General features: G+C 37.4%; 1 protein-coding gene across 11 annotated transcripts in view; it reads left to right on the forward strand.

Moving 5' to 3' along the window:
* nrxn3b (neurexin 3b) overlaps nt 1-16,902 on the forward strand; it is a 234,772-nt gene that overhangs the window by 119,723 nt on the left and 98,147 nt on the right. For 7 of the 11 annotated variants that reach the window (XR_015848352.1, XM_088325668.1, XM_088325677.1 and 4 more), the window contains 8 exons: nt 572-598; nt 3,601-3,720; nt 5,619-5,731; nt 5,794-6,062; nt 6,963-7,153; nt 8,030-8,203; nt 9,090-9,116; nt 10,788-10,907. Coding sequence is in view for 10 of the 11 variants with exons in the window: in XM_088325668.1 (XP_088181794.1) it covers nt 572-598; nt 3,601-3,720; nt 5,619-5,731; nt 5,794-6,062; nt 6,963-7,153; nt 8,030-8,203; nt 9,090-9,116; nt 10,788-10,907 (1,041 nt within the window). In the remaining variant the exon portion in view is untranslated. The remainder of the gene's footprint in view (nt 1-571; nt 599-3,600; nt 3,721-5,618; nt 5,732-5,793; nt 6,063-6,962; nt 7,154-8,029; nt 8,204-9,089; nt 9,117-10,787; nt 10,908-16,902) is intronic. The other 4 variants (XM_088325670.1, XM_088325675.1, XM_088325671.1 and 1 more) reach the window with 3 other exon arrangements.

Raw genomic sequence — 16,902 nt, forward strand, 5'->3', positions numbered from 1 at the left:
TAAGCCATCTTTTTTCAGGCTTGGCACTTCTTTTTATCTCCAGCCTCAAATGAACTGCACTTATGCAACCATGATCCATTATTCCTTATCCTATATTTCTGCACGGACCGGCAAAAAGCACTTTTGGATGCAATCCATTATTCTCAGTCGACTACTGCTTAGAGCAGGGAGCTGAAATAGCAAATTTGGGTCGTGCATAGGAAATCTTTTCTTCCATTCTATTCCGCCTAAAATGAACCTTAATGGGAAATTTTGCAGATTCTCACATCGTGCGGGGGGTTAGGGTCCCTATCCACTGTTATGAACAAGGGATTACAGTATGTGACATTCAATAATTGGAGTTCTTAAAAATTGGCTTTTAATTTCTAATTTGCAATTCCTGGACAAAATTCAACAACATGCTGTTGTAATCTGTCATAATCTAAAGAACAAAAAGCATAAGCAATCACGACAGGCGCCGGCATCATGTGACCGTCCCCAGAAGGTGGCGCTCTCTTGCACTTGGATGTCTGCAGCTGTATCTTTGAAGGATGCAAATTCATCTGTCACTTATTCTCCCCTCCCCATCTAGATTGTGTCAGGATAAACTGTAACACCAGTAAGTCAACATTCTTCTTCTGGAGCCTTCCTTCCTTCATTTTTATCAACGATGAATGTTTGATTAGAAGATGTGTGCATGCGGGGGCCCGATAAGAGGATTTCTCAGATAAGAGGGTGGAGGAATAAGTAATAGCCCGAGATCAAAGTTATGCAAATCTGACTTAATGTTCGCTGTATCGTTTAAATGGCCCATTTTCAGGAACTAATTTAGGAAAGTAGTTTGCAGTACTTCTCAATATATATATATTTTTACACTAATACTCTAAATATTAATTTAATATATATATTTTTTAGCACTTACTTGCTTTAAATCTTATGCTAATCTTTGGCCCTCACACGGGGCACCATTTCCAGGTTGTAGATCATATTTTTATTCGGCACATTCTATTAAAAAACCTAAGGATAATCTGCATTTGTCAACTAGTGGGGTTTAGATTTATAGTTATGATAATTTAATTTTCAAAATACTTTCTCCTCACTCGGGGCACCAATTCCTTTACTTGACGTATATGAGTTGAGATTTTGTATTTTGTATCAACAAAATGTATAATCTGTGGTTATAAACTGATAATTAGCATCTGCAATCATATCAAATCATTTGTTCTTTTACATGTTTTTCAAGTAATCTGTTGGGAAAAGTATTCATTTTTTAACAAATATTTAAAATTTGACAATGATATTGTTTTTTTCTAATCGACGAAAAAACATTATTTTGTTGTTGTTTCATTATTTTCTCATTTAATAACGCGTACTTATTCATTTTTAACACTTTTAATAATATTTTAGAATTTAATTATTTTTTTCAAAGAAATGAAAATTCTGTTTTAACTTTTGTTTAGTGAAATCAATATATATTTATATATCTATTTTAATTCCTTATTTTACTTAATTTTTTACTTTTTAGTAAATTTGGCTGTTTTAAAAAACTACATTTATTTTCCATTAAAAAAAATTGCAAACACAACATAGGCAATTCTACTTATTTTATCGATTTCAAATATTATTTGTAATCAAAATTATAAGTCATTTTAAAATGTAATTGGCATAATAAAATCTTGAAATTTGTATATATGAAATCAAGAGCACATGCAAGAATTCACAAGGAATTAATTTGATAAGAAAATTGTATTTAAACTGTATTCAAAAACATTTTAGAATATTATATTGGACAAATAATAATAATTTTAAAAATAGAGTTATTTCATTGCTATTTAACTTTTCAACATTTTTTGGGAGACAAAATTGACAGAACTTTTATTGCAATTTTCTTTAGAAATATATATACTTAAAGTAGTACTTGAGCAGAATGGTCGGACAACCATTTTTAAATTTCAATTGAAGTGATTATTTTGCAAGTCATTTTTTAATAATTTCTTTAAACATTGCCCCTCACTCGGGGCACCAATATAAGTAACTTGCATACCAGGTTTGAAAGGTTTATTTTAAGCCCTATTTTAGTTTATACAAAGACATTTGATGAAAATTGTATGGATTCTATTAACTAATCTGAAATCTGTGCTGTCTGCAATTAATCCCCAAGACTAATTGGGAAAAAAATCACTTCTAGGGTTTATTAACAAGCTACCGACTAAAAAATAATGTAATAATGGATAACAACAAATGCAAGAATCACATTCTTTATCCAGGGTAGTTATGACAACACAATTAGTTTGTTTATTTGTCCTTTTGAGGATTTTTACAAAACATTTTCTACTGGAGGAGTCACCTATTATCTCAGATTTAGCCCAATCCCCCCAAAAAGGTATTTAATCAAACCTAAATTAATCAAACATGAATTTGAGTTGTTAGCATCGATGAATTGTTGTAGCGCTACTAGCGCTCCCTCTACCGTTGAGGAATGATCAGGTCCCGTCATCTGCCTGAGCGCGTCCCTCATGAACTATTCATGTCAGCATAATCCGACGTTTGTAATTTGACAGAAACGAAGGCGGCCGTTCTCGAACGTAGCGAAGCAATTAAACGAGATCAGGGGATAATAAGCTAACCGGATCTTTGGGAGGGATACGAGATTGTTTTAGTCATTTTTCTCGGTGCAGTGTTTCTCGTCCAATGATATTTTATAAGTCTTGATGAATATATAAATGTCGTATGGGGGGGTTTGCTGTATCCCAGGAATCTACTGTACTTTAGGGCTGCAACAACAAATTGATACAATCAATTCAAATTGATTATTGTAAGCGTTGGCAACTAAATTTCATCATCTTTTCATCATTTCGTGCGATTTATGAGCCACTAAGCATGTTAAATCAATGCAAATAAGTGCGTTGAATTTTCTTGTGAAGTTACAAGGTTGTAGTACCTCCTTGGTCTGGCAGATGCCACCTTGAGTATCTTACATTTTTTATAAATATTTTTCAGTGGAACAATGCATCTTTGGTATGGAACTGTCAAAGTTAAAAATTGTCAAGGGAACAGAAAGTGCTACAGAAATACAGAGAAAATAAATGAATAAAACAAGGTAAAAATAAAACATACTTAAACATATTTATTCAAAGATTCAACCCAAAAATAAAATCTGTTGACAACATTTTGAAAAATGGTTTTAGATATTTGATATTTTTTTGCGGATAAAAACGATGCTTCACATTAAAATGATATTCATTGCTCTTCCTTCCTTTTTTTCCCTCAGACAAGTCCAAATGCAACATGATATTTGGTAGGAAAAGAGTATCTTACGTATTTGCAGGTGTAAAAGCATACATTTTTATGTGACTATGTGAAGTTATTTGACAAACATTTGGATTTTTTGTCGTTTTATATTACAGAAGATTCTGTCCAAAACTTAAATATTTGAATAGAGAAGGAAATAAAAATTATGTTTTCAAAAATTGAAGTATATTGATGAAATGATCGAGCGATTCATCAATTAATAAAATAACCGTCGGTTGCAGCCCTACTGTATGCTATTAAAGCGAAATACCAGGTTTGTCCTTTGCACCTGTATCTGAGAAACTGACTATGCATACCGGTCCTCTTCAGGCAAAGGTCCTGAGGCTCTTTATGCCGGACAAAGGCTCAACGACAACGAGTGGCACTCGGTTCAGGTGTTTCGGCGCGGGAAAAGCATCAAACTGGTAGTTGGTGACGACGTAGCTGAAGGTAAAGGTTTATGGTTTTACCTGAAAACTCTGGTTAGGAAGTTACATTCCAAAAACTATTAGAATTCAATTAGGAGCAAGGCAGAAACGGGTCCAGAAACAGGTCGGCAACAGGTATCAGGCAGGAGAAAACAGGGCAGGAGAATGTCGGATAGTACAGAGCTTGCCAAGCTGAAAGCATAGGTTCGCAGACGGTCTGACAGCTTCCTCTTGGAAGACGGGGGTTTAAAAAGAGTCAGGGAACCAATCAGCGACAAGGGCTGTTGACGCCAACGGGGCAGTCACAGGTACCCCGAATCAGCAATCATGACAAGCTCAGCTAAAGTCCAGGAAGAGCATCCTGACATAGCTCCCTTGTTGCTCCAGGTGGCTCATCGCAGTCTGAATTATGAACCTGAGATAGGTAAAATCCATGAATTAGAAATGTTGTTTATTTGAAACAATTATAATAGAGTGAACCCTTATTCATGGGGTTACGTTCCTTAAAGAACTCAGAATAGGCTAAATACATGAAGTCGGTCGAAAGCTTCATTTTCTTTACAATTATGATACGGTGAACCCTTGTTTATCACAGGAGTTATGATCCAAAAACCATTACGATAACCTTAGGATCTCCGGGATGATGGTGTTGAAAGCTCAGCTAATGTCCAGGAAGAGCATCCTGACATAGCTCCTATGTTGCTTCAGATGGCTTATGCAGTATGAATGATTATTATACAATTACATACTCTACTTTCGTTGAAGAAATTAGGGTTTGGTGTTAGAGAGTTAGGCGATAAGGGTTCGAGGGTTAAGGTTGGAGGGTTAGGGGTTCAAGAGTAGCGTGTCAGGGCTTGGATTAAAGTTGAGGGGTTACAGTTGGGAAGATACAGTTAGGGGGTTTGGGGGTTATGCTTCAAGAGTTAGGGTTAGGGTAGAGCTTAGGGTTAGGGTTTTGTAGACACAACAGGTTTTAGAGAAACTTAAAATTGTGAGAGAGTTTGCACGTTTGCATACCTGTCAACCTGTACAATTTTGCCGTACAAAGTACATTTATTGTGCATTTTAAGACGTGTACGACGTACGAGGAAATCTGTACGCGAAAACGCAAATTTATTCAATAATGGGTACCATCCGGTATACAATGACTATCACGAAGCAGCAAATCAATTAATTCAAATGAGTTCGCCGCGGTAGCCTCTATCTCGGTATCATTTTTTTTCCCGTTGCAAACGAAGCGAGCGGTTTGATGTAGTGAAAGGAAGTCCGTCTCTTTTTAAAGAACCGGCTTTTTCGGCTCAACTCATCAAATAGAGCCGGCTCTCAAACGGCTCACTTGCTTTGATGCATTACATTACGAATTATGATGTTGTGTAAAGAAGTTAAGAAAAAAGGAAGTATAAAAGGCAAAAATGAAAAAAGACAGGTTTGTGGTTATCCCTTTAATCAGTATATTACCAACAATAATTTAATGTAGAAAATGAATTCATAATTTACTACTTAATTATATTTGCATGTATTTTTTTCCTTCTACAGTGAACGTCCAAGCTACTTCATTTTTTAACTTTCACTATCTCACAACAAAATGTTAATTAACAATAGATATGATATAACGAAACACATGTACACTATAACATGTTAAACTACATAAATAAAAACGTTTGAAAAAAAAATATATTTTGTAAGGGAAAATACGACAATTTGTAAGGGCATGGAGCCGTGGAGGTTGACAGGTATGCGTTTGTAACATCAAGTTGTATGTGTACTTATTACGAAGAAGAAGAGAGAATCAGAGAGACTGCATAGCCAAACAAAATGCAGAACACAATTCTTGATTCAAATCACTGAAGTAGCAAAACCGAGTGAAGTCAAGTTTTTGAAGCTCTTGGTGACTTTCAAACACATTCTCCAAAATTCCAGGCCAGATGCCCGGCGATCACACCCGTCTGGAGTTCAACAACGTGGAGACGGGCATCCTCACCGAAAGACGCTTCGTGTCCTCCGCGCCGTCGTCCTTCATAGGGCACCTCCAGGTCTGAAGTCCTCGAAAACCGTTCCTCGAAATCGGAGTCTCAATCTCTTCTTCCGGATTCAGAGCCTCAAGTTCAACGGCATGCAGTACATCGACATGTGCAAGAACGGCGACATCGACTTCTGCGAACTCAACGCTCGTTTCGGGACCAGATTCATCGTGGCTGACCCGGTCACCTTCAAGACCAAGGGCAGCTACTTGGGCTTGGCCACCTTGCAGGCTTACACCACCATGCACCTGTTCTTCCAGTTCAAGACCACGTCCCCCGACGGGTTCATACTCTTCAACAGCGGGGATGGGAGCGACTTCATCGCCGTGGAGCTGGTCAAAGGGTGAAAAAAATAAAAAGAATAATATTGACGGTTCCTTGAACTTGATATTTACGTGTGGCAGGTATAGAGGTGAAGAACGACGTGAATACATCTAAAAAATGAATGAACGAATGAATGAAAACTTTAATTCAAACAGTAAAATAAAAACAGAACAAAAACAATAACTCAACAACAAAATAATATTACACAACATGTTCCAAAAGGGGTAGTAAGAAGCAGATGCTTATTTTCCCTACCCCTTCGTCTTCCCTAATAAAAACACCAATGATATTAACAACAATAGTAATGATATGGTGTGCTTTGACTACGTTGAGTCTCCATAGTTTGTAGTTTTTCTTGTGCTTTGTGGCACTCGTTTTCGGTTGCACTACACAATACGGCAACGTATAGTGGTCAGATAATACACTCGCCCTTTAATGTAAGCGCAACCCACATGAATTATGGATTCTAATTTCCTTTATCACGGATGGATTGGTTTACTTTCACATAAATTCTTTTTTTGGGTAATTTTTTAATCTCATTTTGTGTAGCAAATTTTATAAACCATACTTGAAAAAAGTGGAAAGTTTTTATCACAACTTTTCCCGATTCGGCCCTGCCTCTTCCATGTTAATTGAGTTTGAGACCCCTACTGTAGCCTCTGCCAGAGGGTACCTGGTCAAAGAGGTGGTAGCCTGGCACAAGCTATGTCCCCAGACTGGGCAGAGGGCGGCCCATGGTCTTGCGCTGTATTGATGACTCTCTGTTAGGTTTTACTGTCTAGCATACCGTGATGTTGGCGTACCACACCGTGTTACCGTATGCTGGGAGTTGTCGGCGTCAATGTCCTCCAAACTGGGCAGGGAAGCAGCCCATATTATTTTGGGGCGTGTTGATGACTCACTCTTTTTGGCTCTTTAGGTTCGTCCACTACGTGTTCGACCTGGGTAACGGTCCCAGTCTGCTGAAAGGAAACAGCGACAACCCGCTCAACGACAACCAATGGCACAACGTGGTGATCACGCGTGACGCTTCTAACACGCACACGCTCAAAGTCGACTCAAAGTCCGTCACGCAAAACGTCAATGGCGCAAAGAACCTCGATTTGAAAGGTCAGCGACACCTTCCCTAACTTTAAAACCGAGGGAGATCAAATGTGGACTGGTTTTGCCATCTTGGGGTTCTGTCTCTCCCTACTAGTCATTGTATTAGTGACGCCATTTTTGTCGAACATTGCTTGTCTTTTTTCCCATTTTCTTTGATAATTATTTTTCAAATCAGTCCTTCATCGAGAATCTTTTACATTGTATGCAAAATGAATGGATGAATAAATTTTCCTATTCAGGTCTAATTATTGCTCAATTTAGTTATTATTTTTTTAAAGTACGGTTAATTTGAAAAATGTCCGAAGAAGTTATTATTTAACTGTATTTTATAGAATATTTTGATTTATTTATAATTTGTATTTTAATAAAATAAATGATATACATTTTCTTATTGTGGTAAAAGAACACTATTACATTGAGCAACATGATACACCATCAATTCAGAACATTCATCTTAAGTATTAGATTTATTCACTTATATTTTACTCGAAACATGTCAGACAATTTTTCAATATTTTTTAAATTTCGAGTTTAGTAAAAAACTTGAATGAACTAAATTTGATGCAATTTACTATTTCGCATCTTTTTGATAAATGTGCTATATAGAATATTTCTTTCAGTAATGTATATATATAATTTTATTTTTACCAGAAAAATAAGTTAATTATATATAATAACAAGAAAAATACTTCTAATGACATAAAAAGTCAGTGGAATATGTCCTAAAATTAGAAGAATACTAATTGAGATTAAAAAAAGGTGATTTTTCTTCAGTCGACGCTTCTCCACAAAAATGATTTTGTCTTCGTTATTATTTCTTTGAAAGGAATAAAATAAAAATCTATAGCGTTGTTTAATGCTTATTGTGTTTTCTCGTTATAGGGGATCTTTTTGTTGGAGGTCTAGGCCCCAACATGTACCAGAACCTTCCCAAGCTGGTGGTTTCCCGGGAAGGTTTTCAGGGTTGTTTAGCCTCCGTTGACCTCAACGGACGCTTGCCCGATCTCATCAGCGACGCACTTTTCCGAAGTGGCCAGATCGAGCGCGGATGCGAAGGTACAAAAAACGCTTACAGATATGGAGGACCTATCCTGCCATATGTTGAAATACACGGATACATAAATAAACAGCTACAAAAAGAATAGGGAAAAGACTGCAGAGTCTTAAAGCCAGAACCAGCAGGCTCAAGGACCGCTATTTCCATCAGGCTGTACGGACTCCAACTCTCCCTTCCTTCCCTTCTTCTCTGCTTTTTGCCAAATCAATGCAAAACTTCTCTTTTTGGGTTAAACGTTGCACATTTTCTTTTCAAAACCTTATATATTTAATATTTTGTATATTTATTTTTTTTTACCTTTTTGTTATTGGTAAATTGTGTTATGTTGTGTATATAGCATATTTGACAATAAAGTTAAAAGTTGAAGTTGAAATACATGCCATAAAAATAAATGAACACATAAATAAACAACATAATACCTATATATATGACAGAAATGCAATTATTTCAACTATTTATGCATTTGTTATGCATTTATGTCTGTATTTTGTCACAATAGTGATGTATAATCTGTGCATTTGTGGATCAACAAACAGTTGATAAGTGATAAAATACTCTGGCATATATTTTTAGCTATTTATTTATAAATGCATTTATTTATACATATGGCAGAACACCTTTTCTGTCAGAAGTAGATTTGTATACTGTATGTTCTTTTTTTGTTGACTAAAAGAAATGAATGTAAATTGGGTTTGTGTAATACTTCCAGCAACCACTGGAGGGCGACATACTTACAAGTCCAGCTATATAAAAGCAAGATCTGATTCCTCTCGACTAACATTCCCTCCTTTATTATCAGCTGGTTCTCAACATTTCCCTATTCGTTTATCCGCTATTTCTTAACATTTCCCCTCTTTTTCCACTTTTCCTCAACATTTTCCGAAGTTGGTTTCACCAAAGCCGACCTGCAAGGTAGAGTTCTCCGAAAGTCCGCAGTGTGCAATGCATGCTGGGTGGTCGCCATGGCTACCTGCACCCCCATACCATCCCTCACTCCGAGCATTGTGGGAAATCTATGAGTGACCTTAGCATATTTTGCACTAAAACTGCGCTTTTGAAACCGACAATGATGATTTTTTTTTTCTTTTTTTCTTTTTTTTAAAGGTTGTTTTTGTCAACGTAACTGAAAGGATAGGTTGTAGAATTCAGGAGTTTTTCCATTTAATATACAGTAGAACTCGGGATACGACACGAATCGGTTATAATAATAATAATAATAATAATTTCCTTGTATTGTCATTCTGTGTAACAATGTACACAGAACGAAATGTCGATTGCACCTGACCCGTTGTAGCGAGCCGATGCAGCCGCAGCCAACAGAGGGCGCCGCCGACCACTTTTTAAGTCTTAGGAATGACTCGGCCGGGGCGCGAACCACCGACCTCCCAGTCTCAAAGCGGGCGCCTTACCATCTAGGCTATGAGGTGCGGATCGTAAAGTGAGATTTCTGTAGAGTGAGGAAAAGAAACCTATGTTAATCAGCGAATACGATAGGAACCTCTGGTACTCTGGATAAAAACATTCAAATAACAAAATAGTTTATAGTAAGCTCTAATTATGTGTAATATATGTGTGTAATAACATGAATAAATATAAAGGGAAGATAAAATTTTGTCTACATTTGGTTTGACATGACTTGACCTGGTACAGTGGAGTGGCGGGTGGATGCAGAGGCGGGGAGGAAATGGTGGATTTAAAATGCAAAATTATGCCTTTAGAACAATTATTTGGTTTAATCACTCTTTATTCTTAATAATAGTCCAGATTGTCAATTGGTTATGGCCATAATCCTTATCTAATCAACTTTTTTCCAATGGTCATCATCTTTTTGCTTCTCCCTTTAGCATCACTGCAAGCCTTGGGACTCAAAAGTAATGAATACAGTACAAGCTTTACAAGCTTCTTCTCCGTGGTAATCAGGTTTTTGCTACCCTTTTAGCATCACGCCAAGCATCGAGACCCATAGCCATTAAATATAGGACAAAAAAACGAGTATCCTATCGCCAATATCTTTAAGTCTTCACAAAGTACAGAAGATTCTCGACTGAACTAAGAGTAAGAAAGGTATCGTGGGAGGCAATTCAGCCAATAAGGTATCGGGATTTTCGTGAGGTCGTGATGCAAACCAATAAAAGTTTTTTTCCATGGCCATCATGTTTTTGCCTCTCCCTTCAGCACCACTGCATATAATTAAATATAGTACATCATAATAACTCGCAAATACTTGTTAAAGATTCGGAACCGAACGGAAAATAAGAAAGGCATCGTGGGAGGTTGTTCCGCCAATAGCATCTGGGCATTTTGAGGCAAACCATCTGCACACCAGCGTTTTTAACGACAGCGCTGGAAATTTAGAAGTAAACTGTATCGTGAGAATGTCGTAAGGCGGGGTGGCCGTATCCCGGGGGTCTCCTGTATCTGTGTGAATGTTTTTCGTCTCACTCGTCTTCAAACGGAATGCAGGGTGAAAAGTTTTACCCGGCTAAAACTTTTCAGGACCCGCGTCGGAACGTCAATGGCATGCTCGTTTTCACATTTAATGCGTTTTTCGAGCGTTAGCTAACGCGGCAATTGTTTTGCTAGGACCTAGCACGACCTGCCAGGAGGACTCCTGCGCCAACATGGGCGTTTGCATCCAACAGTGGGAGAATTTCACCTGCGACTGCTCCATGACTTCTTATTCGGGGACCCACTGCAACGACCGTGAGTTCTTTTTGCATTATTGATCAAAGATTAGGAATTGAGCGGATTATCCAGGTTTTGAATACAAATCTGGGATTTTTATTCGGGGGCTCATTGCAACAACAGGGTTTTCACGCATGTTTCGATTCCTTGCAATATTTGCATATCTTATTTTGCCGGGTTATCGAAATTGGTGGTGGTTTGCTTATCCTCAGTAGGGTTGCGGGGGTGCTGGAGCCCATCCCAGCCATCTTCGGGCAGTGGGTTAGGGGACACCTTGAACTGGTTGCCAGCCAATCACAGGGCACACAGGGACAGACAACTCATTCGCTCATTCACACCTAGGGACAATTTGGACCGGCCAATTCACCTGACATGCAGGTTCTTGGAATGTGGGAGAAAACCGGAGTGCCCGGAGGAAACCCACACAAGCACGGGGAGAACATGCAGACTCCACACAGGAAGGTTCGATCTCATGACCTCAGAACTGTGCTGCACACGCGCTAACCACTGTGCCGCCGCGCTGCCCGGAAAAAATATCTTGGTTTTTATTTATATATTTGTGGATTCCTCGAATTCAATGTAATTTGATTTTTTCATAAACAATTTTTTTTTAATTTGTATAAAACAAATTCATTTTTGAGTTATATTGTTTTCATTGAATACATAGAAAATCTATTTTTTTCTTGGTTATCGTTCAAGAATTGTATTGGAAAAAAACTAAAGTATTTTATTCTCAATTAGTTTTTTAAAGACCTTTCTCTACTAAACCCAAAACCTTTTAATCGGTCTATTTTTTTAATTGAAAAAAAGTAAATAAAAACTTAAAAGTCAGTTTGGAAAAAAATCTTTTGGAAATAATTTGGTTAAATAAAACCAAAACAATGTTTTGTTTTTAATTACAGTTGAATTTTTAAGTTAATTACCAATACAATAAAAAATCTGTATTTGTCATTTATAGTGACAGTGGATTTTTTAAGGAACTCTATTGAATTAAAAAAAAATTGTATTGTTAGTTACGTCAAACAATAAAGAAACAAATGACCCCCCCAGACATTTATTTATTTATTATTTATTTATTTTATTTATTCGTTGAAAAAAATGGATTTTTGACGAAGTTTATAGAAAAGTGTTAGTTGGAAGTGCTTATAAAACCATACAAAAATAAAAATTGTTTTGTAGGGATAAAGTTAGACCTGTGAATGTAAAATTTCATTTTTTTCTTTTTTTTCAAATAAAAACGAAATGAACTAACACAAACATATTACCTTCGATTAAAAAACAAAAACAATTTCAAAAGACAAATAATAAAATGAATATAAATATGCATAATTGTATTGAAGTTGAGTTTATCTGAAATTTGATTAAAATCTTCCTTTCTTTTCTTAACTTGCTAAGTTCAGAAAATGACGTTCAACAAAAAAAATTGATATTTTCTCAGTGTTCTGATTCAGTATAATTGTATTTATTTTTTTGTTTATATGTCTTTTTGAGAAATTTCCAACCATGAATGTTTGTACACTAATACAATTTTCAATATCCTTCAAGCAAAGTTGACATATTTTACCACATTATTGTGAATTATCTCACTTCTATATATATATTTAATAGGGCATAAATGTTGGACTTTGTTTATAAATCCCCGTTGATTACATTCAATATCATAAACCTGTAAATTATGGCACTATTTTGCGTTTCTAAGTGCGACCACCAGGGGGCAGTGCGTCCACATCCAGTTCAACACACTATGCCAGAAGAAAAAAACTGATCTCCAATCCCTGGAGCATGAAATCCGATTTCCTGCTCTTCTCTCCTCTACTGCTCGGCCTCTTGTTCTCGTCCCGAGCCGGCGAGCTCCCGGGGCTACAAAATTCCATTTACCGCCGCGTCTTCTTTTTCACATTTTTTTCCGGCTGATTTTAGCCCGGACGTTTCGACGTTCGGGGCGTAGTTTGCCTTTTTGAGTCGAAGAGGGCCTCTAATTAGCGTAGCTTGGTTGTGTTCCCTCTCGGCCTCCATAATAGCTGCCAGCTAACGGCAGTCCATCCTATTAACCCTCTTTCTTTGCCTGTAAAGTCTTCCTTTTTTATCATTCTTTACTATTTTCTGCAGAACGCTTAAAAGCACAGAGAAAAGATCTTTTAAAGCCCCCGTGTTTATGAAATAGCGCCCCCTTTCAGTGGGAAAAATATTTCCTTCATTTACTGACAAGTAAGAAGCCAAAACACACGGACTAGCTCATGAGCATGCTTTTGTACATCACAATACGCGGGTAACAATAACAGTAAGCCATAGCCCGCTGTCAAGTGAGTGGCTAAAGAAGGAAACAGTGGATAAAAGTTAAAAATGCCCAATTTATTGATATGAATGAAAGACTAATGCTTCAAACGACAAGCAAAAACGCAAGTACCATCTTGTAAACATGTCTTTTTTTTTCTTTTTTTTTTACATCGCATCCCGCTAGTCGCTTTTGTTGTTGTTAACTGCTTTATGTAAATAAAGTTTGAAATCTTTTGCTGGCCTTTGAAAGCAGCCTCTCAAGCTAAATTTAGAAGCGTACACTAGCTCAAACCCACTTCAGCTATTGTTGATTTAGGCCTCTTTTTCCACTCTTTTCTTCTTTAGTCACTCACTTCGCTGCAAGCTGTGGCTTGCTGCTAGTTGCTATTCGTGGCTTGACTTATTTTCCTCACTGTTTTCTTCTCTAGCCACTCATGTTGGCCACTAGCTGCAGGCTATGGCTTGCTGTTATTGTGAAGCTTGCTTTGTCCTTCATTGTCACTGCTCATGCTAGTGAACATTGCTGAGTCCCATGATTTAGGCCTTTTTGACTTTTTTTCCACAGTTTCCTTCTCTAGGCCCTCGTATTATCCACTTGGTTGACGGCTATGGCTTGCCGCTAGTCGCTTTAGTTATTGTTAGCTGCTTTATGTACATAAAGTTTGAAATTTTTTGCTGGCCTTCTATAGTAGCCTCTCGAGCTAAATTTAGCAGCTTACACTAGCTCTAACCCACTTCAGCTATTGTTGATTTAGGTATCTTTTTCCACTGTTTCATTCTCTAGTCACTCACTTGACTACAGGCTGTGGTTTGCTGCTGGTTGCTATTCGTGGCTTGACTTATTTTCCTCACTGTTTTCTTCTCTAGCCACTCATGTTGGCCACTAACTGCAGGCTATGGCTTGCTGTTATTGTGAAGCTTGCTTGTCCTTCATTGTCACTGCTCATGCTAGTGAACATTGCTGAGTCCCATGATTTAGGCCTTTTTGACTTTTTTTCCACAGTTTCCTTCTCTAGGCCCTCATATTAGCCACTTGGTTGACGGCTATGGCTTGCCGCTAGTCGCTTTAGTTATTGTTAGCTGCTTTATGTACATAAAGTTTGAAATTTTTTGCTGGCCTTCTATAGTATCCTCTCGAGCTAAATTTAGCAGCTTACACTAGCTCTAACCCACTTCAGCTATTGTTGATTTAGGTATCTTTTTTCCACTGTTTCATTCTCTAGTCACTCACTTGACTACAGGCTGTGGTTTGCTGCTCGTTGCTATTCGTGGCTTGACTTATTTTCCTCACTGTTTTCTTCTCTAGCCACATATGTTAGCCACTTGGCTGCAGGCTATGGCCTGTTGCTACCGTTTTTGTTAGCTGCTCTGTGTAAATAAGAAATGTTTTACTGGCCTTTGTAGTTGCTACTCCTGCTAGTTGCTAAAGTTAGCTACTTTTCTGCAACTAAGGACCAACTCGACACCGGACGAAGACTTTAGAAAACCAACACTGCCAAGTGCCAACTAGTGGCTGGAATTAGTCAGGACTGTATTGAATAGGCCTGGTTTTAATAACCAGAGGTCTTTTTGTCGCATTCAAGCTTAGCAAGACAGTTAGGAAGAGGAAATTAGCAGATATTCGTCTTTCCTTTCCACATCCAGAGCAATTTGTCAGCTTTTCTAAGGAATTCATCACCGCAAAGGTCACGGCGTTGTTCTACTGTCAGGGACGCGGTAAACAAACGGCACCATAAAGTCATCGATCGCGTTAGCGCTCCTTCGAAAACTCTCGGTGTGAAAAAGTCTTTTGAATTACAGCTCAATACCGAAAGCGTCTCCGGTGAGGGTCTCCCTTCACCAGAATGGGGACGTTTGGAATTTATTCCGCTGTGGAAAACATACAGAGAGAGGAATGATTGAGCTTCGGACATTACGGAGCGTAACGACGAGGGGCGTCCATCTGTTTCGGTGCCAAGCGAGTAACCTTGAGACCGGTAGAATGTTCCCAGGAGCAACGCGCTTGCAGACACATCCATCAAGACTTATTCGCCGACATATTTCACCTAGGAAATATCCCACGATTTGCGTTGTTTGGTTTTTGTTTTGTCCGAGAACACGTCGATAAACGGTGAAAAGATGCCATCTAATAATGTGTAACTGATGAGTTTAGAGTTGATTAGATACTCGAAATAAGGACAAACGACGTCAATGGATTTTAACTTGCAAGGAGAACAGGTGGTAGACAGTACAAAACACTCAAGTTTGAAGATATCCGGCCCGAAGGACCAATTATTAAGGTTATAGATTAGTAGACACTCAAAATAAGGAGAGAAGAGGTCAATGGATTTTGAACTTGCAAGGAGAACGGGGGTAGACGGTACAAAACCCTCAAGTTGTAAGCTACCCTGCTCGAAGGACCAATTATTAAGGTTATAGATTAGTAAACACTCAAAAAAAAGGGTAGAAGACGTCAATGGATTTTGAACTTGCAAGGAGAACAAGGGTAGACAATACAAAACCCTCAAGTTACAAGATATCCTGCTCAAAGGACCAATTATTAAGGTTATAGATTAATAGACACTCAAAATAAGGAGAGAAGAGGTCAATGGATTTTAAACATGCAAGAAGAACAGGAAGAGACTGTACAGAACCCTCAACATGTACAATATTTGGCTCAAAGGACCAAATGTTACGTTTATAGATTGGTAGACACGCAAAATAAGGAGAAAAGGATATGACTGTAGCACGTCCTCAAATAAGAAATTCCAACCAGTTCTAAAAGGTCCTCCCCTGAGCCCTTTTTTATTAAATATCTTGGGTTGCAAAAACCAAATCAGCTCTAAAGGGTTTGGAAATCAAAGAACTGCAACACGATTGGCCGATAATGAGAATGATGTAAACAGCGCATAATTACAATCAAAGTAACGAACAGTGAGTCAAATCAACGAATAACTGTGAAACAACAGTCACAAAAAAAATGAGTGAAAATACAGTAAAATGAGCCAAAATAACGAACAATCGAGTGAAATTACTGTCAAAACAATGATCAGAGTCAAAATAACAACTATGCCAAATAACTGTCTAAATAACAAACAGTGATCCAAAAAACATGATAATAAAAATACAGTCAAAACAATAAACACCAGGTCAAAATAACAAACAGCGAGTCAAAATAAACAACTGTGCACAATTATAGTAGTCAACACAACAAGTAACTGTGTGCAATATCAATAATCAGAATAAGAAACAGCAGATCAAAATAACAGTCAAAACAAAGAACTGATCCACAAACGACTGTGCACAATTATAATGGTCAAAATAAGGAATAGCGGGTCAAAATAAAAACTTTGCACAATTATAGTATTCAAAATAACCAATAGCGGGTCAAAATAACAAACAACTGTGTGCAATTATAGTAGTCAAAACAACAAACAGTGAGTCAAAACAATAAAAAAACAATCAAATAAACCTACAGTGAGACAAAATAACAAACGACTGTGCACAATTATAGTGGTCAAAATAAGGAATAGCGAGTCAAAATAAAAACTGCACAATTGTAGTAGTCAAAATAATTAATAGCGAGACAAAATAACAAACAACTGTGCACAATTATAGTGGTCAAAATAACAAATATCGAGTCAAAATAAAAACTGCACAATTGTAGTAGTCAAAATAACAAATATCGAGTCAAAATAACAAACAACTGTGCACAGTTATGGTAGTCGAAATAACGAATCTATCTATCTACCCTAGT

The sequence above is a fragment of the Urocampus carinirostris genome, chromosome 20, assembly GCF_059441175.1.
Source record: "Urocampus carinirostris isolate Australia breed hairy pipefish chromosome 20, RoL_Ucar_1.0, whole genome shotgun sequence".
NCBI lineage: Eukaryota > Metazoa > Chordata > Actinopteri > Syngnathiformes > Syngnathidae > Urocampus > Urocampus carinirostris.